General features: G+C 44.5%; 1 protein-coding gene and 1 long non-coding RNA gene across 2 annotated transcripts in view; one reads left to right on the top strand and one right to left on the bottom strand.

The window, feature by feature from the left end:
• Positions 1–685: 685 nt before the first annotated feature.
• On the bottom strand, positions 686–9,778 carry LOC143775570 (G2/mitotic-specific cyclin-B2-like). Its single transcript, XM_077263862.1, has 9 exons — positions 9,438–9,778; positions 5,961–6,089; positions 5,549–5,653; positions 5,197–5,367; positions 2,354–2,512; positions 2,045–2,281; positions 1,258–1,398; positions 1,045–1,155; positions 686–950 (listed from the first exon to the last, which is right to left on the bottom strand). The coding sequence occupies exons 1-9, from the start codon at positions 9,456–9,458 to the stop codon at positions 846–848; spliced, it is 1,179 nt and encodes a 392-aa protein (XP_077119977.1). The 5' UTR covers positions 9,459–9,778; the 3' UTR covers positions 686–845.
• Positions 9,779–9,933: 155 nt separating this feature from the next.
• The window catches only part of LOC143775571 (uncharacterized), a 42,472-nt gene continuing 24,513 nt past the window's right edge, over positions 9,934–27,892 (top strand). Inside the window, exons 1-2 of the long non-coding RNA XR_013215670.1 lie at positions 9,934–10,024; positions 15,593–15,713. This is a non-coding gene — a long non-coding RNA (uncharacterized LOC143775571). The remainder of the gene's footprint in view (positions 10,025–15,592; positions 15,714–27,892) is intronic.

The following is a 27,892-nucleotide window of genomic DNA, read 5'->3' as shown; positions in this document are numbered from 1 at the left end:
AGTATTAGCCTTGTTTCTTCTTGTAAATAGGCAATTACCAGTAGTTCCTCCCATGGAAGTGCAGTTCACACTGAAATGCATGCCAGATGAGAGGTCTCCTGTCCCTCCCCTGGAAACCAAAAATTAATCTGCACATGCTGGTGTCAGTGCTGAATCTTCAACTGCATGTTCAGGGGATTGAGAGGAACCCAAGAACCCCAGCTTAACAGGAAGTCTGAGGGACTTCTACCCAGAAAAGAGTTAACCTCTTGACTCTACTACAGGAGGGAGAGTGACTGAACCCTGATCCCCTGCTCAACAGATCCAAGTAGGTTTATTCTGCACCTCAAGTGCTCTTTGTGTATATCCCCAATTGAGGGAAGGGGAAGAGTGGTGGAGGGATGCTTTTTAACCATGTTCCTGATCCCATCAAGGATATGGACTACCTCCTCCTGATTGTGCACTCAGGGACATCCAGGAAGTACTTGTTGCTTGGGGTCTGCGGGCAGCCAGGAATTGTACACCGAGACATGGGATGTGTTTTTCTGCCACCGATCAATTTAGATGATAAAACAAAGTACCAACAATGGCATATCTGGAGATACAAATGCTCAGCCAAAAATTAGCATTCATTGGACTTGTAAGTTAACAGAATCTAGAATCCCTGAATTATAGTAACAGTGCTTAGAATTAAAGCCATTGGAACTGATATAAAAGAAAGTTTATTTAACAGATGTTCCATCAGTTGCTCAAAGATCACAACTATAAAAAAAGTTATAAAAACAGTATTTACAGATTCAGCAGCATTGATGCCTGAAATGGCAGTGTTATAAAAGTGCAAAAAGTAGTAGTTCCCCAGTGCCGTTTTAGGACACAAGACTTGCAGCTAGGTCTGTAATCACTGGAGATAACAGTTGAGGGATGGTGCTGATCTTCATTAGCTTGCTGCTGGCATACTTGTTTCTCACAGCCTACAAATAGAAAAGAAAAAAAAAAAAAAAAAAAAAATTGACAGCCAAGTGTTGCGCTACTTGCCAAGACTCCGCCATTAAGTCTAAGTCTTACCACATGCTTTGTCATGTTCTTGTTGACTTTTGTAACATTTTTTGCCATGTGCTTCATGATATGAGACAAGTCTTCCTCTACATACCCAGTGTAGTGATGCTGCGTGGCTCCCTAAAGATGGAAATATGCATAAGTGATTTTCACATTAGAAATCATTATTGGCTCTAGATTCATCATTCCACCATAAGAGGCATGCATACATATGCAACTTACCCAGCTGCCCTCATCAAGGACCTTCTGTGCCAGACAAAGCGCCGCTGATGCTATTTCAGAAGGTCTGAAGTGGACCATATCATAGTCACCGAGGGTAAGCTCCATCAGATACTTTGAGAGCGTATGCTGTTCTGCATAAGCCTGCAGATAACAGATGTAAGGTTATATTTCAGGAATCCCCATACAGTGCAGGAATTGAAAATTTCTACACAGGAATAGAGAAATTGCTGATGGCCTTTCCAGCTTTCACTCAGAATGGCAAAGCAAAGGGTCCTAACTAGAGGTGAGCGAATGAATACGTTTGGCTCCCTCCTTATTTAGCAAGCTATTGTGCCTACTGAATAAGCTGCAGATGGAACCTGCATCGCTCCGGCTGATCAGCTGTCCGGTGCCACAGGTGTATGTGTTGCGGCTGTGTGATATTCACAACACATGCATGGATAGTCCATTTGTTGGGCTAAACATGCAACTGACCAGCCGGCACTTACAGCTCCCTCTGCAGCTTATTTGGAAGGTGCTATAGTTTGCCGAATAAGGAGGGAGCTGAACATATTTGCTCATCTCTAGTCCTAAGCCAACAGACAGTGCTTCCCCCCCCCCCCCCTCATCTTTATCACATGACAACACATCATGATTTCCAGCATATTTTTCTGCTGCAAGTCTTGGGCATGTGCACACCCCAAGACTATATATTTTTGGATTCAATCTCAGCTCCAACACCATTCAGAACTGAATTAATTTAGTGCCAACCAACCCAACCCCCCCCCCCCCACCACCACCAACTTACACTGCAGGATTTTGAAGCACGTCTCAGGAAGTGAAGTGGTAGTGGACGGCCAAGGTTAAACTTTAGCTGACGCAGCACCAGAATTTCCATTTCTCTAATTTGTGATGCAGTATAAGCATTGTCTGTGATGTAAACAAAGTCTGAGATCTCTGGGGTGTACATTTCTTCATATTTGGAAGCCAGTAGAAGCGCAGTTACACCGACCAACTGAAGCTTTCCACGAGAGATGGGCTGAACCTATGTGCAGAAGACCATTAATCAGACCGATTGTGACGCATGGGGTAATGAGGACAGAAAGCTAGCACCTACCTGAAGAAAACGATCCATTATGGCTATACCCATGTACAGAGTCTCCTGAAGTAGTTGAAACCTGGAGTGAACTTGGACTAGCCAGTCAACCAAGATTGCCCTCATGCGTTCGTTTACCTCCTTTCCTTCCAGGTATCTTTGCTTTATTGGCTGCTTGAGCTACAGAAAGACACAAGATAGTCAGTTTACATGTGGGAAATATGTTAGAGATGAGTGTTTAACAGCTCATTTTGTACGTCCAACAAGAAAGTCACTAGGCTAAGCCAGCATTACAGTCCTGGAGGTTATGTAGGAGACAGGGAAGAATACAAGGGGATGGAACCAGATTTCTGGAGTTGGGAGTCCATTTTGGTGGAGTTGAAATTTTTTTTTTTTTTTAAACAGACTAAGATATACAATACATTGGGTACAGTAGTACAATGCAGGATGTGCAGTTAAATGTATTCAAGAATTTGGGAAAGTTATGAAGTGTCCTATAAAAGTCTGTTCCTGATCTAAGGATCTGAGCTTTTAGTGGAGATGAATCTGTGCTGCATTTTATGTACATGCTCTGTAGTGAGTCAGGGAATGGAGGAGTCTTAAGTTGGGCTTTCTGACTTCATGACTGTTAGGGTACCGTTACACTAAAATGATTTACCAACGATCACGACCAGCGATACGACCTGGCCGTGATCGTTGGTAAGTCGTTGGGTGGTCGCTGGGGAGCTGTCACATAGACAGCTCTCCAGTGACTAACGATGCCGAAGTCCCCGGGTAACCATCGGGTTACCATTGTAAATGAAAAAAAACAAACACTATATACTTACATTCCGGTGTCTGTCACGTCCCTCGCCGTCAGCTTCCCGCACTGACTGTCAGTGCCGGCCGTAAAGCACAGCACAGCGGTGACGTCACCGCTGTGCTCTGCTTTACCTTAACGGCCGGCGCTCAGTCAGTACGGGAAGCTGACGGCGAGGGACGTGACAGACACCGGAATGTAAATATGTAGTGGTTTTTTTACATTTACAATGGTAACCAGGGTAAACATCGGGTTACTAAGCACGGCCCTGTGCTTAGTAACCCAATGTTTACCCTGGTTGCAAGTGAACACATCGCTGGATCTGCTACGACATACGATTCTCAGCGGGGTCCCTGATTGCAGTAGCGTGTCAAACACAGCGAGATCGTTAGTATATCGCTGGAACGTCAGGGATCGTACCATCGTAGCGACCAAAGTGCCACTGTGAGACGGTACCCTTAGAATATCTGATTGGGCATACACAAGATGCACAGCACTGATGGCTACATGGTACCGCAATACACAGGTTTCCCAAGTCAGCTGTAAGTGTTCTGCATTTGGTACTGTTAAAGACACCAGATAGTCTTATTGCTACAACTAAGGTGCAGGTATGCAGAACCAAAAAATAAAATAAAATTTGGTTGTTAACGTGAATAAAAGTCTGCAGGTGACCTCCCTTCACATCTGCTGTGGTTCCATCATGAAAACACAAGAGGGGGGGAAAAAAAAAAAAAAAAAAAAAAAAAAAAAAGCTTGCCTGCTTAATTGGCTCTACTGCACTATCAGGGTGCAGTGGACCCAATTAAAGATGGCAGTAACAGGTGCACACATGTGCATTTGTTTGGAGGCCTGGGCAGGTAAGCATCTGCCTTTTTCAGGTGTTTTTGGGGAAAAAAAAAAAAGTTTGAGGATTTCTAAGTCCTTAGTGTATCGTGAGCTTTCTTGTGGTTCTACCATGAAAGCTTTTATTATACATCTTGAGGGCAAGAGATCAGCAGCAATGTCTGGCAATAATGAGCAATAGATACATTCTAGACTTAAGGTACCGTCACACTAAACGATATCGCTAGCGATCTGTGATGTTGCAGCGTCCTGGCTAGCGATATCGTTGAGTTTGACATGCAGCAGCGATCTGGATCCTGCTGTGATATCGCTGGTCGTTGCTGAAAGTTCAGAACTTTATTTGGTTGTCAGATCGGCGTGTTTGACACCAAAAGCAACGATGCCAGCGATGTTTTACAATGGTAACCAGGGTAAATATCGGGTTACTAAGTGCAGGGCCGTGCTTAGTAACCCGATGTTTACCCTGGTTACCAGTGTAAAAGTAAAAAAAAAAAAAAAACAAACAAACACTACATACTTACCTTCCGCTGTCTGTCCCCCGGCGTTCTGCTTCTCTGCACTGTGTAAGCACAGCGGCCGGAAAGCAGAGCGGTGACGTCACTGCTGTGCCCTGCTTTACGGCTGGCACTTACAGTGCAGAGAAGCACAGCGCCGGGGGACAGACAGCGGAATGTAAGTATGTAGTGTGTTTTTTTTGACATTTTACACTGGTAACCAGGGTAAACATCGGGTTATTAAGCGCGGCCCTGCGCTTAGTAACCCGATGGTTACCCGGGGACTTTGGCATCGTTGGTCGCTGGAGAGCTGTCTGTGTGACAGCTCTCCAGCGACCAAACAGCGACGCTGCAGCGATCGGAATCGTTGTCTGTATCGCTGCAGCGTCGCTAAGTGTGACGGTACCTTTAGGAATTGACTCCCTCCAATCCACAGCAGCTAGCTGCTCCTCACACATTTGTTCCTTTCCATTACCCCATTCATACATGCAAGCAAAGCCCCCAGCTGTCCTGCTTCCAGAGTACCTACTCCATTCATGCTCACCAATGATTGAGCAAAGAACCTTTTCCCTTTATGAAAGTCATTAGCAGTGTACACTGCAGGACAAGCCTATTAGTGACAGTAAAATGTTAAAGCTCAGCACATGTTCTGCTACGGACCAGAACAGTCCTGCAAGGAGTACCACCAGGAAGTTAAAGGGTTAGCTTGTGATCATGCCAACACTTACCTCCAGTTCTTTCAGGTAGCTATAAATGTCCATTACGTATTCACTACACAGCTGTGGGTTTCCACCGTCTTCAGCATCAATGTCTTCCACACCATTCAGAACGTCAGAGAAAGCCTGACAGAGTTCCTCTTCATCCTTCATAGACACATCCATCAGAACTGGGGAGGATTCCTTGAGGTTAAAGCACAAGTTAGAAATGTAAGGACCATTTAATTCTAATTAGAGGTTGTATAGATTAGTAAGAAGCAGTGACATGAGTAGTTGAGGTCACAGGTATTGCCCATAGATGTCAACTCTTGTGATAAAGAAATGGTTTTCTGGAAGAGACCCTCGTCCATGACTAGAAGCTTACCTTTGCTGGAGCTTCAGTCACCTTCACAGTGACAGCCTTTGGTTTCACATTGACATTTGTCACTTTAGTTACAGGTTTGCTTGGCTTCATCACTGCATTAGAGTTCTGAGAAGAATAAGAGCATTATATTATATATCCAAGAATGTCACATTATGCAGGGCTGTATTTATGTTAGGCCTCAGTTTGTCAGTGCACCTGATTAGCAGTGTTCTCAGCCTGCACACAGTGGTGCCACACTGCTCATCTAACCAGTGAGAAGCCTCACTGCTGGCTGTGGATGCCCAGCTGTGACCAGGGCTCTGATACTAGAGCAGTGCCCTCAGAACATTAGCACATCTGAAGCTTATTTTAGTTCCTGCAGAATGCAAGCTTCATTTTAATTACAGGTACATTGTAAATGCACAACACCCACCTTTACAGAAATCTGCTTTCCACGCACAGTCACCTTATTTCCTATTTCTCCCAGAGCAGCTCTCGGCACATTAAAGGGGGCTTTTGATTTCATAGCTCCTGCTATAGCATTGTCAGCTTCACGGGAAGCCTAAAGAGACATGATTAGTACAGGCTTAACTTGCATGTAGAGCTCAGACTTCAGTGCCATAGCATTAAAGGGGTTGTCCATGCAAGATGTCCATTTGCACAATAGGTCTTCAATGAGATCAGATGGGATCCGATAAAATGACCGATCAGCTGAAAACAGCTCAGGGAAGAAAGCTACTCAATGCAGCTCCTGGCTACTAATCAAAAGAAGCCACTTTCAGCTTATTGGTGGGAATCGGACTCTGGTCAATGTCATACTGACCTACCCAAGAAATAGGTCATCCATTTCTTGCCTGGACATCCCCTTTAAGGCTTATACACACACAATGAAGCAAACATATGAAATAAAATCATTTCTTACTCTAGCACCAACATATTACAATTTAGTTTGGCCTTGTATGACATTTATTGTCTGTCCCGACAGTGCTACACTAGGAGTGAGGGCCCTGCTCGCCAGCTTACAGTCTATAAATACAAGAGCATCATTGGTCTGACACTAGCGATAGGGCGCAATAGACTTTACAAACAGAACCTTATTAGAGCTCAGTGTCAGATGGTCCAAAGGTCATTAAAGCACAGAATGACTGTTAGCCAAATATAGCCCCTCACATACACCTTCCCACCTGCTAGATTTCAATCTATAAAAGCAGAGCTGTTGAAGGGGGGGGGGGGGGGGTGGAAGTAGGAAAAACAGGTGGAAAGGTGTATAAATTACTGGCCCCATCATGAAGCATTGAGCGGCAGGACTTTGTCACAGAAGGACAGTTCAAATGAAGTCCCTTTAAAGGGAACTTGTCAGCAGGATTGTGCACAGTACCCTACACAGTGTCAGGTTGGCGCCGTTATACTGATCACAGTGATACATGGTGATGAAATACATCTTGTGGTTTAAGCCTTATTTCCAGTTCTGAGTTAATGATATGCCAGTGCTCTGCTTAGGTATTCATAATAGAGACTGCTGACAGGTCACTGCCCCTAGTTTACATAATGAAAAATAAGCTTCTGCAGGCAGGCGAAGGCCGTGGCACCTGTGCTGCAGTATAATCACATGTGTATATAATTGTTATGTTTGAGGTTATCCTGATATTTAAAAAAATCCATTTGAAAATTGCTCCTGTGCAGTAACAGCCATCAGTGTACATAGAGTTGATCCAATAGCTGCCACTGTGCCATCTTGGAGGAAGACATTCTCCCCCCCCCCCCCCCCCCCCTCTAGCAAGATGGCATTGCCGGCACATGCGCCGTTGCAGACCACCTCTATCAGGATACCCTCAACCATAATAATTATATACCCAGAACAGTGGAGAAGGGATAGAGATATTTTATACTATCTAGGGGCAGGTCAGTGAGGGATCAGTGACCTGTCAGAAGCCAAACTGAGGAACTCCTAATCGGAGCACCACATGCAGACCACACACCATTAACTGAAATTAAGGCTTAGGCTTCTTTCACACTCCTGTTTTTTGCCATCCGTCGTTTTGGTAAAACGGATCCTGCAAATGTGCCCGCAAGGATGCGTTCTTTTGCCATAGACTTATTGACGACAGATGGACACATGTCATATCCGTCGTGCAACGGATGCGTCGTGTTTTTTTCTGGCCTTCGTGATGAAGCGTTCAAGGGAACGTTTTTTTTTTTGTTTTTTTTTCATCCGTCGGATCCGCCTTTTCCAACCGCACATGTGCGGCCGGAACTCCGCCCCCCCCCTCCACAGACTTCATAATGGGCAGCGGATGCATCGGAAAACTGCATCCGCTGCCCACGTCGTGCACAATTTTGCACAACGTCCGTCGGGCCGACGGTTTGCAACGGCCCTGTACCGATGGAAATGTGAAAGATGCCTTAAACAACCACAAGACATATCACCCAGGTATTGTAATCAGTAGAACGGCACTGACCTGACACTGCAGGTTACTAAGCACAATCCTGCTGACAGGTTCCCTTAAAGGGAACCTGTCACCTCCAAAATCGAAGGTGAGGTAAGCCCACCGGCATCAGGGGCTAAACTACAGCATTCTGGAAAACTGTAGATAAGCACCGATGTATCCTGAAAGATGAGAAAGAGGTTAGATTATACTCACCCAGGGGCGGTCCGGTCTGATGGGCATCGCGGTCCAGGGCCACCCATCTTCATCAGATGACCGTCCTCTTGCGGCGCAGGCGTACTTTGTCCTGTTGAGGGCAGAGCAAAGTACTGCAGTGCGCAGGCGCTGGGCCTCTGTCCTTTACCGGCCTCTGACCTTTACAGGCACCTGCGCACTGCAGTACTTTGCTCTGCCCTCAACAGGACAAAGTACACCTGCACATGAATACAAGAAGGGGATGTCATCGTAAGGCTACGTTCACATTTGCGGTCAGCGCCGCAGTGTCGGGCGCCGCAGCGGCGCCGCATGCGTCATGCGCCCCTATATTTAACATGGGGGCGCATGGACATGCGTTGTGCTGCGTTTTGCGCCGCATGGCCGCAAGCGTTGGACGCAAGAAACGCTTCAAGTTGCATTTTTTTTGCGTCCAACTTTCGGCCAAAAAGGACGCATGCGGCGCAAAACGCAGCGTTTTAGCGTGCGTTTTGCCGCGTTTTTGTTTGCGTTGTGCGCTGCGGCGCCAACACTGCGGCGCACAACGCAAATGTGAACGTAGCCTTAGATGGGAGGCCCCGGACCAGACCGCGACGCCCATCAGACCGGACCACCCCCCTGGGTGAGTATAATCTAACCTTTTTCTTATTTTTCAGGATTCATGGGGGGTTGGTTTATCTATAGCATTCCAGAATGCTGTAGATAAGCCCCTAATGCCGGTGGGCTTAGCTCATCCGCCATTTTGGGGGTGACAGGTTCCCTTTAAAGAGCCAGAGGCTGACCACTCAACCGAGGGGTTACAGGGAACAAAAACAAACAAAGGAAGCCCATTAGTCACCATCCCCAGCTCTCTGCCAGGGCTCCTGGTACCTGTGCTGATGTCAGCAGCTCCATGTGGGGCAGAGCCACCAGCATGCAGACAGCATTTGATGCCAGGACGGGCATTTTATGACAGGGTGCAGCCCCGTGAGGCCCCCATCACAGCGGAGCAGCCGGTAGTGTCCCCCATAACAGGCCAGAGCTCCCACCACAGAAGCAGGAGGAGCTGGGCACCAATAACTTAGCTGCCCGGCAGACCCCATTCCCCAGTAACACCCGGTAAGAGGGAGCGAGCACGGTGACAGGCTGCCGGCCATTACTCCGCTCTTGCTGCAGGGTCTCCACGCTCCCGTCACTGTGGGGGCGCCTGGCCATGGCCTGGAGGAGGCGGCCGGTTACAGACACCCAGTCCTACAGGACTTCCCGGGGGAGCACACACCGGCGGTACTCACAGCAGCACGGCGGGTCGCCATTTCTACAGAACACGGTAAAACCACACGTTAAAACCCAAGTTCTCCAGCCGCCACCTCCTCGTCCACAAGGCGCTACGACTTCTCAACCTAACCCTGAATTAATTTTAAATATCCCTCTGCGACTTCTTATTGGCCAGGACGTTTGTGAACGCTCACTGCCTATTGGCTTAACGGCTCAGCACAACGGAACGTGCTGCCCTGGCAACCAATGGCGTTAAGTCTTCAATCAACGTGTGTCCACTCTAAGCTCTCGTGTGATTGGCAGATAGAAGTAATATAATAAACGCGCAGTAACCAGCGATTGCGAAATATCGCGAGACATCCCAGCAAAGGCGCGTGGGACTTAATTGTCACGTGGTGTCTTGATTTCTGAGGAACACTAGAGCTAGAAATGCTTTATTCCCTTTCTGTGCTGTTATGGCTGGCGGCCATGTTTTTATAGCCTCCTGATCGCAGTGTTTTCTATCTGCCATGGGCAAGCTCATGGTTTATCTGATGGGTGTAAGTAACCCATTGTTTGCCATAAGCGGAATGCTGAGAAAGAAAGTCGCCGATTTAGGACTTTGGTGAGCAGCGCCTGTCGGCCGTGTCTAGTATTGCACGAATGAAGGGACGTGGGTTCCCCCGCAATAACACCCAGGACAGGAGCCTGTGTCGCTGCTGGTGAAGTCCTGCAGCCATTTTAGTCTGGTTATATGCCTGAAGAATGTCCTCACACCCAGCAGTGCGGGGCAGGCCAGGCATGGCGCTTAGGCTACTTTCACACTGGCGTGTTTTGTCCTCCGTCACAATGCGTCGTTTTGGTCAAAAAACGCATCCTGCAAAAGTGCTTGCAGGATGCGTTTTTTCTGCATTGACTAACATTAACGACGCATTGCGACGAATTGACACACGTCGCAACCGTGGTGAGACGGTTGCGCCGTGTTGTGGCGGACCGTCGGCTGCAAAAAACGCTACATGTAACGTTTTTTTGCTGCCGACGGTCCGCGTTTTCCGACTGCGCATGCGCGGCCGGAACTCCGCCCCCACCTCCCCGCACTTCCCCCCCGCACCTCACAATGGGGCAGCGGATGCGCTGGAAAAATGCATCCGCTGCCCCCGTTGTGCGGCGCAGAGAACGCTAGCGTCGGGAACCTCGGCCCGACGCACCACGACGGGCCGAGCCCGACGCTAGTGTGAAAGTAGCCTTATTCATCCCGTTTCTTGCCTTACTCCCCAATACGTTTACCTATGCCTGCTGCCGCTAATAACAGCGAGAGCAGGAGCGGCTGATGGGACAATTCATAAGAAAAAACCCCAGCGTGGGTTCCCCCATATTTTTTATAACCAGCCAGGCAATAGTGACAACTGTCAACATTAACAAAGTTGGTTATCAAAAATAGAGCTGTCCCCATGCCGTTTTTTTAAATTATTTAAATAAATTATAAAAAAGATGTGGGGTCTCCCCCATTTTGACAACCAGCATTGCTAAAACAGATAGCTGAGGGCTGGTAGTCTCAGGCTGGTAAAAGGCCACCAATATTGTTACCCCCCAAGCCCTTTTTTTTAAATTATTTATTTAATTTATTTATTTAAAATCTATGCTGGATAAAAACAGTAGTATTGTAAATAAGCACAGCAAGAATAAAGTCCTTTAATTGAAAGAATGACACAGACTCCTTTAATGATTCTAAATTAAACCATACTCGCGTCATTACCCATTCCATTGAAGCCATTGTCTCCTGTAATAAAACAAAAATAAAAAACAACACTACTCCTCACCTGTCCATCGTTCTGTCCCACGCCATAATCCCAAGTTTTCAACCTGGGTGCCAAGATGCGACCGTCCAGGCTGAGAACCACTAATGAACGAGTTGCTGCTAGAGCAGCATCAGCGAAAAATGGTGACATCATCTAGGTTACCGCCTGTCACTGATACTGCATTCCTAGATGGGTCAATGAACTGCAGTGACATCAGTGAGATCACAGTGAGTAAAAGTCCCACAGTGCAGAGGTGAGTTCACATGGAGAAATTTCCAACAGTGAACTGTGGTGAACATTCAGCTCAACACTGCATCCTGAGACTTTCTCACTGTGCTATCGGTTTTTTGCTGCCGACGGTCCGCTTTTTCCGACTGCGCATGCGCGGCCGGAACTCCGCCCCCACCTCCCCGCACTTCCCCGCACCTCACAATGGGGCAGCGGATGCGCTGGAAAAATGCATCCGCTGCCCCGGTTGTGCGGCGCAGAGAACGCTAGCGTCGGGGACCTCGGCCCGACGCACTGCGACGGGCCGAGCCCAACGCTAGTGTGAAAGTAGCCTTATTCATCCCGTTTCTTGCCTTACTCCCCGATACGTTTACCTATGCCTGCTGCCGCTAATAACAGCGAGAGCAGGAGCGGCTGATGGGACAATTCATAAGAAAAAGGTCTTTACAGTTCAGGGGCCTGGCTGAGAACTTAAAGTCAGTGACCGGCAGTAACCTCGATGACGCCACCGCTAGTCACTGATGCTGTGCTCGCAGCACCTCATTCTCCCAGTGGCTCTCAGGCTGGACGGTTGCATATTGGCACAGTCCAGGTTGAAAACTGTTTATCCCTCAGACATGGATTACGGTGTGGGACAAAAGGACGGAGAGTTGAGGGATATTGTCTTTTATTTTTGTTTTATTACGGGAGACAAGGGCTTCATTGGAATTAGTGATAACATGAGTATGATTTAATTTTGAATCATTAAAGGAGTCTGTGTCATTCTTTCAATTAAAGGACTTTAATCTTGCTGTGCTTATTTACAACATGACTATAGGATTAGTAATGGATAGGTGTTTTATAGACGCCTCTTCATTACTAAGTCGTGGGCTTAGTAAGCCAGACAATACAAAGGTGACATCAACCTCACCAATAGAAACCACAATTGCCAAAAGAAGGGTAGTGTGAAGAGCCAGGCAAAGCGTCAAAATTGGCGCATCTAATAGATGCGCCTTTTCTGGGCGGCTGCAGTTTGCGGTTTTTAGGGGGGCAGTATCAATGGCCCCTTACCAAACCCCAGCTATCTGTTTTAGCAAGGCTGGTTGTCAAAAATGTGGGGAACTGTTGTGAATTCTGCTCTTGGGCTCCCTCCGGTGGTTGTAAGTGGTAGCGCTGCTGTCTCTGAGTCGCAGCATTTATCAGGTGTGTTCACTTTATGCAATTGTGACTGGGCTATTTAGTCTTGCTTCACCCTTTAGTCAGTGCCAGTTGTCCATTGTTCCTGGAGGATTCACATCTCTGCCTGGTCTCTCCTGCTTTGCAGTTCTTTTCAACAAAGATAAGTTCTGGCCTTGATTTTTTGCTGTCCACATGCTGTGGCCTTATTGTTCAGTTCTTTTCCATGTTTTTGTCTTGTCCAGCTTGGTCTGTATAAGGATTTGTTTAGCCAAGCTGGAGATGCAGATATACCCTCCATGTCTTTAGTTAGCTGTGGAGTTTTTTTGTATTTTCTGTGGTGGATATTTTCTAGTGTTTTAATACTGACCGCATAGTACTCTGTCCTATCCTTTCTATTTAGCTAGAAGTGGCCTCCTTTGCTAAATTCTAATTTCAGTCTGTGTATGTTTTTTCCCTCTCCTCTCACAGTCAATATTTGTGGGGGGCTGTCTGTCCTTTGGGAATTTTCTCTGAGGCAAGATAGTTTTCCCTTTTCTATCTCTAGGGGTAATTAGTCCTCCGGCTGTGTCGAGATGTCCAGGGAGTGCTAGGTACATTCCACGGCTACTTCTAGTTGCGGTGTTAAGTTCAGGGTCTGCGGTCAGTACAGGTACCACCTTCTCCAGAGTACGTCTCATGCTGCTCTTAGGCCACCAGATCATAACAGGGAACCAAATGTCTTTTTTTTTAATTATTGAAATAATTTTAAAAAAACTGTGTGTGGACCCCTCTATTCTTGATACCCAATGTTGCTAACCCTGAGGGTTGTAACCATCAGCTGTCAGTTTTGCCTGGCTGGTTATCAAAAATGCAGGGGAATCCACGCCATTTTTTAATTTTCATTTATTTAGTACAGGCACCAGTTGATGAATACTCCCATCAGCTGCTGCCTGCTCTCTCACTTATTAGCAGCAGCAGGATTAGGCTAATGGGAGCAACAAGTTTTTCACACCTGGATTTGGGGATCCTCTGCCATTCTTCCTTGCAGGTCCTCTCCAGTTCCGTAAGGTTGGATGGTGAACGTTGGTGGACAGCCATTTTCTGGTCTCTCCAGAGATGCTCAATTGGGTTTAGGTCAGGGATCTGTGTCATGATTCCCCAATGGCATGGGAACATCAGAAACACAAAATAACAGTCTAGCCCTCGGGTGATGGAAACTCAAGCTGACCGTGACCTAAATCTACCACACAACTAACAGTAGCCAGGAAGCATTCCTACGGCTGCCTAGATGCCATGCGCCAGCCGGAGAACTAACTACGCCTGGAAGAGGAAGGAACAGACCTGGCTTACCTCTAGTGAAATTCCCCAAAGATGATAGTAGCCCCCACATATATTAACGGTGAGTTCAGAGGAAAAAACATACACAGTATGAAGGTAGATTTAGCAAAGCGAGGTCCACTTTCTAGATAGAGGAAGGATACAAAAGAGGACTTCACGGTCAGCTGAAAAACCCTTTCAAAAACCCATCCTGAAATTACTTTAAGACTCCTGTGTCAACTCATGACACAGGAGTGGCAATTTCAGTCCACAAGAGCTTCCAGTAACAGGAAATGACAAACTGTAAACTGGACAAAAAATACAAAACAAAAAGGACAAGAGTCCACTTAGCTGATCAGCAGACTGGTAGCAGGAACATGCAACTGAAAGACTCAGGTTACAATGATGACCGGCAAGGAAGTGACTGGAGAGCAAGGCTAAATAGGGAACTCCCAAAACTGATGGAAGCAGGTGAGCTGAGGCAGAAAAGAACACACAAGTCTCCAGTACCACCAGCCACCACTAGGGGAGCCCAAAAAGCGGATCACAACAGATCTGGCTGGGCCAGTCGAGAATGGTCACAGAGTTGTCCTGAAGACACTCCTTTGTTATTTTAGCTGTGTGCTTAGGGTCATTGTCTTGTTAGAAGGTGAACTTTCGGCCAAGTCTGATGTCCAGAGCACTCTGGAAGAGGTTTTCACCCAGGATATCTCTGTACTTGGTCACATTCATGTTTCCTTCAATGACAACCAGTTGACCTGTCCCTGCAGCTGAAAAATACCCCCATAGCATGATTCTGCCACCACCATGTTTCACTGTTGGAACTGTATTGAGCAGGTGATGGACAGTGCCTGGTTTTCTCCACACATACCGCTTAGAATTATCTCCAAAAAGTTCGATCTTCGCATCATCAGACCAGAGAATCTTATTTATCATAGTCTGGGAGTCCTTCATATGTTTTTTAGCAAACTATGTGGGCTTTCATATGTGTTGCACTGAGGAGAGGCTTCCGTTAGGCCTCTCTGCCATAAAGGCCTGACTGGTGGAGGGCTGCAGTGATAGTTGACTTTGTGGAACTTTCTCCCATATCGCTACTGCATCTCTGGAGCACAGCCACAGTGATCTTGGAGTTCTTCTATACAACTCTAACCAAGGCTGTTCTCCTACGATTGCTCAGTTTGGTTGGACTGCCAGGTCTAGGAAGACTTCTGGTGGTCCCAAACTTCTTCCATTTAAGGATTATGGAGGCCACTGTTCTCTTAGGAACCTTGAGTACTGCAGATATTCATTTGTAACCTTGGCCAGATATGTGCTTTACCACAATTCTGCCTCTGAGCTCCTTGGTCAGTTCCTTTGACCTCATGATTCTCATTTGGTCTGACATGCACTGTGAGCTGTGAGGTCTCATATAGACAGGTGTGTGCCTTTCCAAATCAAGTCCTATCAGTTTAATTAAACACAGCTGGACTCCAATGCAGGAGTAAAACCATCTCAAGGAGGATCACAAGGAAATGGACAGCATGTGACTCAAATATAAGTGTCTGAGCAAAGGGTCTGTATACTTATGACCATGTGATATTTTGTTTTTTCTTTTTTTAATAAACTTGCAAAAATTTCTACATTTCTGTTTTTTTATCAGTCAAGATGGGGTGCAGAGTGTACATTAATGAAAAAAAAACAACTTTTCTTTTTAATTTACCAAATGGCTGCAGTGAAACAGAGTGAAAAATGTAAAGGGGTCTGAATACTTTCCGTACCCACTGTAAGTGATGGTGGTGTGTACTGGATGAAGAAGAAAGTGAAGATGAAGGACTTCAACTAGAGACATTGCTGGTGAGTCTACGTGTTACCTGTACACTGTCACTATATTTACAGAGCTCCTGTGTATAATGTCACTGGTGATCACTGTATTACTTGTACACTGACACTATATACAGAGCTCTTATATAATGTCACTCGTGATCACTGTATTATCTTTACAGTGACACCATATACAGAGCTCCTATGTATAATGTCACTGGTGATCACTATTACCTGTACACTGTATACAGAGGTCCTGCATATAATGTCGTTGGCGATCCCTTTATTACCTGTACACTGACACTATATACAGAGCGCCTGTATATATTATCCCTGGTGATCACTGTATTACTTGTCCACTGACACTATATACAGAGCTCTTGTGTATATTGTTACTTGTGATCACTGTTTTACCTGTACATTGACACTAGATACAGAGCTCCTGTGTATAATGTCACTGGTGATCACTGTATTACCTGTACACTATATACAGATCTCCTGTGTATAATGTCACTGGTGATCACTGTATTACCTGTACACTATCCACAGAGCTCCTATGTATAATGTCACTGGTGATCACTGTATTACCTGTATACTGACACTATACTTTGTATAGAGCTGCTGCGTATAATGGAACTTATGGTAATATTAGCATTGTTGGTTAGTAGTAAGGGGGCCATATGATTCGTCAAAAAGAAATCTGACAGTTGACACGCCCCTATCAAATTGATATCAAAGTGTATCAAATTGATATTAAAGTGTATTAACCCCTTTCTGCCATCGGACGGAATAGTACGTCCGATGGCAGAACCCCCGCTTTAATGCGGGCTCCATCAGTGAGCCCACATCAAAGCCGGGACATGGCAGCTGTTTTGAACAGAAATGCGGGCATCGCTGACCCCGTCACGTGATCGGGAGTTAGCAATGTGTCGGCATGATAACCAGAGGTCTCCTGAAGACCTCTATGGTTGCTGATGCCGGATTGCTATGAGTGCCACTCTGTGGTCGGCGCTCATAGCAATGCAGTAAATCTACTACATAGGAGCGATCTGTGCATCGCTCCTATGTAGCAGAGCCGATCAGAACCAATCTGCACCAAAATGGTATCATTAAAAACATCTGCTCGGCACGCAAAAAAATAAGCCCTCACCCGACCCGAGATAATGAAAATGGAGACGCTACGGGTCCCAGAAAATTGCGCAATTTTTTTTTTTTTTAGCAAAGTTTGGAATTTTTTTTACCACTTAGATAAAAAATAACCTAGACATGTTTGGTGTCTATGAGCTCGTAATGACCTGGAGAATCACAATGGCAGGTCAGTTTTAGCATTTAGTGAACCTAGCAAAGAAGCCAAACAAAAACTAGTGTGGGATTGCAGTATTTTTTGCAATTTCACCGCACCTGGAATTTTTTTCCCGTTTTCTAGTACACGGCATGGTAAAACCAATGATGTAATTCAAAAGTACAACTCGTCCCGAAAAAACAAGCCCTCACATGGCCATATTTATGGAAAAATAAAAAAGTTATGGCTCTGGGAAGGGGAGCGAAAAACGAAAACGCAAAACCGAAAAAAGCTCCGGTGGTTAAGGGGTTAAATATATATCATATGGATATCGTAGTGTATCAAAGTGTGTTAGATAGATATCAAATGGATATCGTAGTGTATCAAATTGATATTAAAGTGTATTAAATAGAAATCATATGGATATTGTAGTGTATCAAAGTGTATTAAATTGGTTACTGACACGATTCCCAGTAATGAAAGTGAAACAAAGTGTGATATCTCTTTTATAAACCAATTGATACATGAATCAGAATTGTTTCATCGTACCTATTATTTATAGTGGTCCTAAGGACCAATTATTCTCTTTTATAGTCTTTTTTGATACACCTATTATTTATTTAGGGCCTATTATTTATAGGTCCAATAATAATTATTCTCTTTTATTGACAATTTGATATGATAAACAGTACTGATTTTTGTAAAATAAAGAACGAGAGGCACCTTTTTCAAATAAAAGTTATGTTTATTGAACAAAATCATTTACATTTTATAAAGTCGTATGAATACATTTCAGTGTTCAATTAGATTCAATCAATTACATCACGTTTCTTGAACTCCACAATACACCGCAATTAATCAAATCAATTATCACTGACCACTCATTGCTAATAGTATTACAATCATATAGATTGCATATTGTAGATCCATTAGAGACTGAATACAAAGGACACTGTGCTGTAGCCAATTATGTTTAGAGCTTATTGCCACAGCTGATGTGTTCATGGACGACCTACTGAGGTATCACCTGTTGCCTATTGTAGACTCTGAGAGACCTTAATAAACATTGTCTCTAAGGGTACTGTCTCACAGTGGCACTTTGGTCGTTACGATGGCACGATCCGTGACGCTCCAGCGTCGCTCCATTATCGCTCCAGCGTCGTAGACTGCGGTCACACGTTGCAATATACGGCGCTGGAGCGATAATTTCATGACGTAGTTGCGATGTAGAAGCCGTTGGTTACTGTGCGCACATCGTATACAACCTTTGTTACACGCTGCGATCATGCCGCCACAGCGGGACACTTGACGACGAAAGAAAGTTTCAAACGATCTGCTACGACGTACGATTCTCAGCGGGGTCCCTGATCGCAGTAGCGTGTCAGACACAGCGAGATCGTAACTATATCGCTGGAACGTCACGGATCGTGCCGTCGTAGCGACCAAAGTGCCACTGTGAGACAGTACCCTAAGACTACATTCATACAAACACTTTTAATTTTAAGTTGCAAGAAGTGTAGATGAATTACAAGGAGACAAGAGGCACCTGCTTTTTCTAGGATATCATTCAGATCTTCAGTTGTTACTCCAACTAAGGGCTCATACTCACTTGCGCGAGACTCGGATGAGTCTAGCACGACAAAACCCGGCGCTGCTGCCGGCACTCAGATCGGAGCGTGCAGCCTCACAGGAATACATGCAGCCGCACGCTCCGCTCCTTAGTGCCAGGTACAGTGCCGGGGATTGCCGTGCGAGACTATCCAAGTCTCGCGCAAGTGAGTATGAGCCCTTAGTTGGAGTAACAAAGAGCCCTGCATAATTATCATGAGACTTGCAATTATTAAAGTTTGAATCAACTGAATTACGCATTACAAAATCATAAACTATATTATCATTCTTTTTAAAATTATTAGTAAATTGGTACAATATCTCACAGTATGTCCATCCCCTGGCCAAAACTTAGTAAATTGCCGCAGGCTATGGGATTTTTAGGTTCAAAAAAGTATTTTCCCCCACTTTTTTAACACTGAAGAAAATCAAAACTATGTGGGTCCCCTACCCATTGTAAAATATTATGGGGTGGAATACATGTCACCTAGTGAGAGAGGGGAATTCATGGAGTTTTATGAGACCCAGGTAAATACAACTTTTGACTTTAAGTCTGAACCAAAAGCTTACTGCAAACAAGATGTTGAGATTCTGAGACACTCATGTGAACTCTATAGGGAGCGTGCTATGGAAATGACGCGGAAAAATTGTAAAGTATACTGTAAGCGAGAAAAGAAAAAAATTGAAGTTTCCAGATGTATTGATCCTTTTCAACTCGTTACCCTGGCATCTGTATGTATGACTATGTATACGTTTAAATTTTTACCAAAAAAGACCATGGCCATTTTACCGGGTGATAATTATCACAAGACAAAAAAAAAATGCTTCTCATCAGCCTCTATACAGTGGCTCATGTATGTAGCTCACATAGAGAACATAGTCATTCAACATGCTTTGAGAGGGGGTGTAAAACAAGTCAGGAAATGTTTTTTAGATGGTTATGCCTATGTTAAAAACAGACACATTGCCTTTCAATTTTAGGGATGTTTTTACCACGGGTGCCCTGTATGTTATAATGAAAATGACGCAAATAAGGACACAAACACTTCTTATGGTCAGTTATATTACTTCTTTTTAGCTAAAAAGCGTTACTTGCAGTGGTGCGGTTACGCAGTGAGAGTTATGTGGGAACATGAGTGGGATGAAATGGTTGAAAAAGACTCTAATCTTCAAACACTTCTCCTCCAAATGGAATTCACAAGCCATTAGAGCCCCCCGATGAACTTTACAGAGGACGTACTAATGCCATTAAAGTGTATCACAGCCTGAAATCTGGAGAGTCCCTACATTACTATATTTCACAAGTCTGCATCCCTTTGTAAACAAAACTAAAACATACCCTGTAGGCCATCCTCATAATATCTATGAGGGATTTGGGTTCATTAGTATCATAGCAAGGCCGAAAAAAAGACATTTGTTCATCCAGTTCAGCCTATATTTTGTCAGAATAAATCCCCAGATCTACGTCCTTCTAAAGAACCTAATAACTGTAAGGTACAATATTGTTACGCTCCAAGAAGACATCCAGGCCTCTCTTGAACCCCTCAACTGAGTTTGCCATCACCACCTCCTCAGGCAAGGAATTCCAGATTCTCACTACCCTAACAGTAAAGAATCCTCTTCTATGTTGGTGGAAAAACCTTCTCTCCTCCAGACGCAGAGAATGCCCCCTTGTGACCGTCACCTTCCTCGGAGAGATATTTGTATTGTCCCCTTATATACTTATACATGGTTATTAGATCACCCCACAGTCGTCTTTTTTCTAGACTGAATAATCCTAATTTTGCTAATCTCTCTGGGTATTGTAGTTCTCCCATCCCCTTTATTAATTTTGTTGCCCTCCTTTGTACTCACTCTAGTTCCATTATATCCTTCCTGAGCACTGGTGCACAAAACTGTACACAGTACTCCATGTGCGGTCTAACCAGGGATTTGTACAGTGGCAGTATAATGCTCTCATCATGTATATCCAGACCTCTTTTAATGCACCCCATGATCCTTTGCCTTGGCAGCCGCTGCCTGGCACTGGCTGCTCCCGGTAAGTTTATCATTACCTAGGATCCCCAAGCCCTTCTCCATGTCACATTTACCTAGTGGTTTCCCGTTCAGTGTGTAATGGCGATATTGATTCCTTCTTCCCATGTGTATAACCTTACATTTATCGTTATTAAACCACATCTGCCACCTTTCGGCCCAAGTTTCCAACTTATCCAGATCCATCTGTAGCAGAATGCTATCTTCTTTTGTATTGGCTGCTTTACATAGTTTTGTATCATCTGCAAATATTGATATTCTACTGTGTAAACCTACCAGATCATTAATAAAAATATATTAAAGAGAATAGGTCCAAACACTGACCCCTGTGGTACCCCACTGGTCACAGTGACCCAGTTAGAGAATATACCATTTATAACCACCCTCTGCTTTCTATCACTAAGCCAGTTACTTACCCATTTATACACATTTTCCCCCAGACCCAGCATTCTCATTTTGTGTACCAACCTCGTGTGTGGCACGGTATCAAACGCTTTGGAAAAATCGAGATATACCACGTCCAATGACTCACCGTGGTCCAGCCTATAGCTTACCTCTTCATAAAAACTGATTAGATTGGTTTGGCAGGAGCGATTCCTCATAAACCCGTGCTGATATGGAGTTAAACAGTTATTCTCATTGAGATAATCCAGAATAACATCCCTCAGAAACCCTTCAAATATTATACCAACGATAAAGGTTAGACTAACTGGCCTATAATTTCCAGATTCACTTTTAGAGCCTTTTTGAATATTGCTATGCGCCAGTTCTGTGGAACAGACCCCATCGCTATAGAGTCCCTAAATATAAGAAATAATGGTTTATCTATTACATTACTTAGTTCTCTTAGTACTCATGGGTGTATGCCATCCGGACCCAGAGATTTATCTATTTTAATCTTATTTAGCCGGTTTCGCACCTCTTCTTGGGTTAGATTGGTGACCCTTAATATAGGGTTTTCTTTCTCTCTCGGCATTTCATTTTCCACTGTGAATACCGTGTAGAAGAAGGTGTTTAATATATTAGCTTTTTCCTCATCATCTACAACCATTCTTTCCTCACAATTTTTTAAGGGGCCTACACTTTCGCTTATGATTCTTTTACCATTGATATAGTTGAAGAACAGTTTGGGATTCGTTTTACTCTCCTTAGCAATGTGCTTCTCTGTTTCCTTTTTAGCAGCTTTAATTAGATTTTTAGATAAAGTATTTTTCTCCCTATAGTTTTTTAGAGCTTCAGCGGTGCCATCCTGCTTTAGTAGTTTAAACGCTTTCTTTTTACTGTTAATTACTCCTCCTCTTTGTTTAGCCACATAGGAAAAACCCAATTTCTTGTCCTTTTATTCCCATAAGGTATAAACAGCTTACAGTGCCTATTTAGGATGTTCTTAAACATTACCCATTTGATATCTATATTCTTATTTCTGAGGACATTGTCCCAGTCAACCAGATTAAGGGCATCTCTAAGCTGGTCAAATTTTGCCTCCCTAAAGTTCAGTGTTTTTGTGACTCCCTGACAAGTCCCCCTTGTGAAAGACAAGTGTAACTGCAATATTGTGGTCGCTATTTCCTAGATGCCCGACAACCTGCAGATTTGTTATTCTGTCAGGTCTATTAGATAGTATTAGATCTAAAATTGCTGCTCCTCTGGTTGGATTCTGCACCAATTGTGAAAGATAATTTTTCTTGGTTATTAGCAGAAACCTGTTACCTTTATGGGTTTCGCAGGTCTTTGCCAGTTAATATCATGGTAGTTAAAGTCCCCCATAACAAGGATCTCATTATGGGTTGCAGCTTCATCTATCTGCCTTAGCAGTAGACTTTCCAGGATTTCTGTTATATTTGGGGGTTTGTAACAGACTAAAATGAGAATTTTGTTACTATTTTTCCCTCCATGTATTTCGACCCATATGGACTCGACATCCTCATTTGCTTCGTTAATATCCTCACTTAAAGTGGACTTTAGACAAGACTTTACATAAAGACAAACCCCTCCTCCTTTCCTATTTTTACGATCCTTTCTAAGCAGACTGTAACCCTGTAAGTTAACTGCCCAGTCATAGCTTTCATCTAACCATGTCTCGGTTATTCCCACTATGTCATAGTTACCTGTAGATATTTCTGCTTCTAGTTCTTTCATCTTGTTTGTCAGGCTTCTGGCATTTGCGAGCATGGAGTTTAGAGGATTTTGTTTTGTTCCAATCTCCTCCCTGTGGATGTTTTAGAAATGTTCTTACCTCCCTTCGAAGTATGTTGTCTTGGGTCTTTTTTGCAGCACCTCATATCCTTCATCAGTGTATTTCCTGGCTTCATGTTCATGTCTAACGTTTTTCTTTCCGTCCCCTCTTCTTCTAGTTTAACGCCCTCCTGATGAGTGAAGCGAGTCGTCTGGCGAATGTGTGTTTTCCAGTTTTGTTGAGGTGTAGTCCGTCTTTGGTGAGGAGTCCGTCGTACAGGTAATTCGCACCATGGTCCAGGAATCCAAATCCTTGTTGTCTGCACCATCGTCTTAGACAGTTGTTCGCGTCAAGGATCCTGTTTTATCTCCTGATGCCATGCCAGTCTACTGGAAGGATAGAAGAAAAAACTGCCTGTGCCTCCAGTTCCTTTACTTTCATCTTTAGTTCAAAGTCCTTGCAGATTGTTGCCAGGTCTTTCCTTGCCATGTCATTGGTGCCAACATGTATCATAAGAAATGGGTGGACGTCCTTGGAGCTGATGAGCTTTGGTATCCTATCGGTCACATCCTTGATCTTCGCACCAGGGAGACAGCATACTTCTCTTGCGGTTATGTCCGGTCTGCAGATGGCTGTTTCTGTGCCTCTCAGTAGTGAGTCTCCCACCACTACCACTCTTCTTTGCTTCTTGGTTGTACTTTTTGTTGTCACTTCTGGGTGTTGCTGTGTGCCCTTTTCTTCTTTGCTTGCTGGTAGTGCCTCATCCTTAGGTGTGCCATCTTCGTCCTCCGCAAGGCCTTGGTATCGGTTTCTCAGTTGTGTGGCTGGTGATGTTGCCACTTTCTTCTTGCTTCTTTTGGTCACATGCTTCCACTCGTCTGCATTTGGAGGTTCTCTGACACTTTTTTCACCTTCTGTGACCAGTAGAGATGCTTCTGTTCTGTCTAGGAAGTCTTCAGTTTCTTTAATGAGTTTCAAAGTTGCAATTCTTTCTTCCAGACCACGCACCTTTTCTTCTAAAAAGGCCAGTAGTCTACACTTTTGGCAGTTTAAGTTGGATTCTTCTTCTGATTGATCTGTGAACATGTAGCACATGCTGCAGCTCACCATGTAGGTTGTCACACCTGCCATGTTGCTCCTAGATCCTGCAGACTTGCTGTGTGTCTTCCTTCTTGTGTAACCTACTCAATCAGCCAAGTTTTCTTGCAATAATGCCCTAGAAGCAAGAATTTGGCTGATTTCCAAGGAGCTGGTCCTAGCTGTACTCAACAATCTTCTTGCTGAGGGAGATTCTTTGCTTTTCCCAGAAGGCACCTGGAATGTGCAAATTGGCCTCCTTAAGCTTCAATCCCTGGTTTGGCGATGCTTTCCAAGGAGTTGGTCCCGACTGTACCCAACGATCTTGCTGAGGGAGACTCTTCACTTTTTCCAGAAGGTACCTGGAACATGCAAATTGGCCTCCTAAAGCTTCAATCATTAAAAATTATTTTGGTATCACCAAAGTAAAGGTCTACTGACGGAGAGATTTATTTTTTCCGATAAAGCTCAAAGAAAAATTAATATTGCCCCTTTGCTATACATGCGCTGTAAATTCACAGACTGAGGTTTACACACATAGTGATGAAGAGCACTCTCTGACAGGTACACAGTGTACTATAGAGTTGAGATGTCCATAGAAAAAGGGTATAGGATAGCCCACATCTATGAAATATGGGATTTTCCTAATACTAGTGATGATCTGTTTGCCCCGTACATTAAATTTCATCTTAAGCTATGTGCGCACGTTGCGGATTTGCTTGTGTAAAATTATGTGCAGTATCTGCCTTTCTTGGTAGAAAATGCAGTTGAAAATTTGCTTGGTTTTGATGCAGATTTGATGTGAATTTTCATGCGGATTTTCATACATTTTTGTAAATCCATACAGCAAAATAAAGATATACTATAAAAAAAAAAGAATTGTGATGTGATTTGCTTGTTCAACCTCTACAGCCAAATACCCTCATTAATATTAAAGATGCACACACACACACACACACACACACACACACACACACACACACACACACACACACACACACACACACACACACACACACACAGTTTATTTTTTTTAAAATTGCGTGGGCTCCCGAATAATTTTAATAACCAGCAGAGGGAAAATGTTAACATTCTGAGAAGGAGCCAATAGGCATTAAGGTTCCCAGGCTGTTAATATCAGCTCACAGCTGTTTGCTTAGCCTTTACTGGCTAGTTTACAGGGGAACCCCAGAAATTTTTTTGACATGGGGTCTGTTGTGAATTAGACTTTTTGGCTCCCTCTTGTGGTCACTAGTGATATGACTCTGGGATTGTCTTTCTTCACTTTGGCACTCACCTGGGCCGTTAGTCCAGGGGTGTTGCTATATTAACTTCCTGGATCCTTAGTCCAGTGCCTGGCATCGTTGTAATCAGATCCTTCTGTTTGCTCCTGTCCGCTGGTCCTGGTTTTTGCAAGATTAAGCTAAGTCCTGCTTTTTGGTTATTTGGGTTATTTGCTTTGCTTCTATTTTTGTCCAGCTTGTACTAAATGTGATTTCTGACCTTGCTGGAAGCTCTTGGGGTGCTGGTGTTCTCCCCCCGGCCGTTAGACGGTTCGGGGGTTCTTGAATATCCAGCGTGGATATTTTAATAGGGTTTTTGCTGACCATATAAGTCATCTTACTATATTCTGCTATTAGCTAGTGGGCCTCTCTTTGCTAAATACCTAGTTCATTCTTATGTTTGTCTTTTCCTCTTACCTCACCGTTATTATTTGTTGGGGGCTTGTATCCAACTTTTTGGGGTCTTATCTCTGGAGGCAAGAAAGGTCTTTCTTTTCCCTTCTAGGGTTAGTTAGTTCTCCGGCTGGCGCGAGACGTCTAGAACCAACGTAGGCACGTTCCCCGGCTACTTCTATTTGTGGTGCTAGGATTAGATATATGGTCAGCCCAGTTACCACTGCCCTATGAGCTGGTTTTTGTGTTTGCAGACTTGGTTATTATTTCTGAGACCCTCTGCCATTGGGGTCATAACAGTATGCCAGGCCAACATTGAATGTTTAATGCATTGCAGAAGTGGGATTATAAGAAAGGAAATTCTGAGGTTTTTTTTTTTTTTTTTTTCCTCTCTTCCTCCCCTTTACCTTTGAGTGGCTTGTGCTTGCTGCAGACATGAATGTCCAGACCTTGATTACAAGTGTGGACCAGCTTGCTGCTCGTGTGCAAGCATACAAGATTTTGTTACCAGGAGTCCTTTGCCTGAACCTAAAATACCTATTCCTGAACTGTTTTTTGGAGATCGATTTAAGTTTAGGAATTTCAGGAATAATTGTAAATTGTTTCTATCTCTGAGACCCCGTTCATCTGGAGACTCAGCTCAGCAAGTTAAAATTGTTATCTCTTTTTTACGGGGCGACCCTCAGGATTGGGCCTTCTCGCTAGCGCCAGGAGATCCGGCATTGGCAAATATTGATGCGTTTTTTCTGGCGCTTGGATTGCTTTACGAGGAACCCAATCTTGAGGTTCAGGCAGAAAAAGCCTTGCTGGCTATTTCTCAGGGCCAGGATGAAGCTGAAGTGTATTGCCAAAAATTTCGGAAATGGTCCGTGCTTACTCAGTGGAATGAGTGCGCTCTGGCCGCAAATTTCAGAAATGGCCTTTCTGAAGCCATTAAGAATGTGATGGTGGGTTTCCCCATTCCTACAAGTCTGAATGATTCCATGGCGCTGGCTATTCAAATTGACCGGCGTTTGCGGGAGCGCAAAACCGCTAATCCTCTGGTGGTGTTGTCTGAACAAGCACCTGATTTGATGCAATGTGATAGAATTCAGACCAGAAATAAGTGGAAAAATCATAGACGTCAGAATGGGTTGTGTTTTTACTGTGGTGATTCTACACATGTTATATCAGCATGCTCTAAACGCCTGACAAGGGTTGTTAGTCCTGTCGCCATTGGTAATTTGCAACCTAAATTTATTTTGTCTGTAACTTTAATTTGCTCATTGTCCTCTTACCCTGTTATGGCGTTTGTGGATTCAGGTGCTGCCCTGAGTCTTATGGATCTGTCATTCGCCAAGCGCTGTGGTTTTGTTCTTGAGCCGTTGGTAAATCCTATCCCTCTGAGGGGGATTGATGCTACGCCATTGGCGGAAAATAAACCGCAGTTTTGGACACAGGTAACCATGTGCATGACTCCTGAACATCGGGAGGTGATTCGTTTTCTTGTTCTGCATAAAATGCATGATTTGGTCGTTTTGGGTTTGCCATGGTTACAGACTCATAATCCAGTCTTGGATTGGAAGGTAATGTCTGTGTCAAGTTGGGGCTGTCAGGGTATTCATGGTGATTCCCCGCCGGTGTCTATTGCTTCCTCTACTCCTTCGGAAGTTCCTGAGTATTTGTCTAATTATCAGGATGTGTTCAGCGAGTCCAGGTCCAGTGCTCTGCCTCCTCATAGGGACTGTGACTGTGCCATAGATTTGATTCCAGGTAGCAAATTTCCTAAGGGTAGACTATTTAATCTGTCTGTACCTGAGCATACCGCAATGCGTTTGTATATCAAGGAATCTCTGGAGAAGGGGCATATCCGTCCATCCTCTTCCCCTCTTGGTGCGGGATTCTTTTTTGTGGCCAAGAAGGACGGATCTTTGAGACCTTGTATTGACTATCGGCTTTTGAATAAAATCACTGTTAAATTTCAGTATCCTTTGCCTCTGTTGTCAGACTTGTTTGCCCGAATTAAAGGTGCCAAGTGGTTCACCAAGATAGATCTTCGTGGTGCGTACAACCTTGTGCGCATTAAGTGAGGAGATGAATGGAAAACCGCGTTTAATACGCCCGAAGGTCATTTTGAGTACTTGGTGATGCTGCAGCGCCCCAGAGTCCTGGTCGTTGCAGTACTGTGGCTCCGCCACTATGGGGAGCCATGGTGCGTTCGATGGCACTGAAGGAGTTCATCTGATCAGGTATCACAGACACCAATACATTTCACCGCAGGGCCTCCGGGGGGAGCTAAGGGTGCTATTCATTAGGCCACTCCCCACCATAGTGGGTAAACCGGGGGTCAGGCAGGAAGTTAGATCAGAAAGCTGACTGG

Source organism: Ranitomeya variabilis, chromosome 5 (assembly GCF_051348905.1).
Source record: "Ranitomeya variabilis isolate aRanVar5 chromosome 5, aRanVar5.hap1, whole genome shotgun sequence".
Lineage (NCBI taxonomy): Eukaryota > Metazoa > Chordata > Amphibia > Anura > Dendrobatidae > Ranitomeya > Ranitomeya variabilis.
The sequence above is the reverse complement of the archived record's forward strand: the minus strand, read 5'-3'. Positions and strand labels throughout refer to the sequence as shown.

Bases quoted from the DNA above. Each gene is read 5' to 3' on its own strand.
- LOC143775570 (XM_077263862.1), bottom strand. From the start codon at position 9,458: ATGGCGACCCGCCGTGCTGCT. The intron at 1,399-2,044 runs GTAAGTTGGTGG...TGTTATCTGCAG, and splicing joins GTGCTTCAAAATCCTGCAGT to GCTTATGCAGAACAGCATAC. The intron at 951-1,044 runs GTAAGACTTAGA...TTCTATTTGTAG, and splicing joins AGAACATGACAAAGCATGTG to GCTGTGAGAAACAAGTATGC.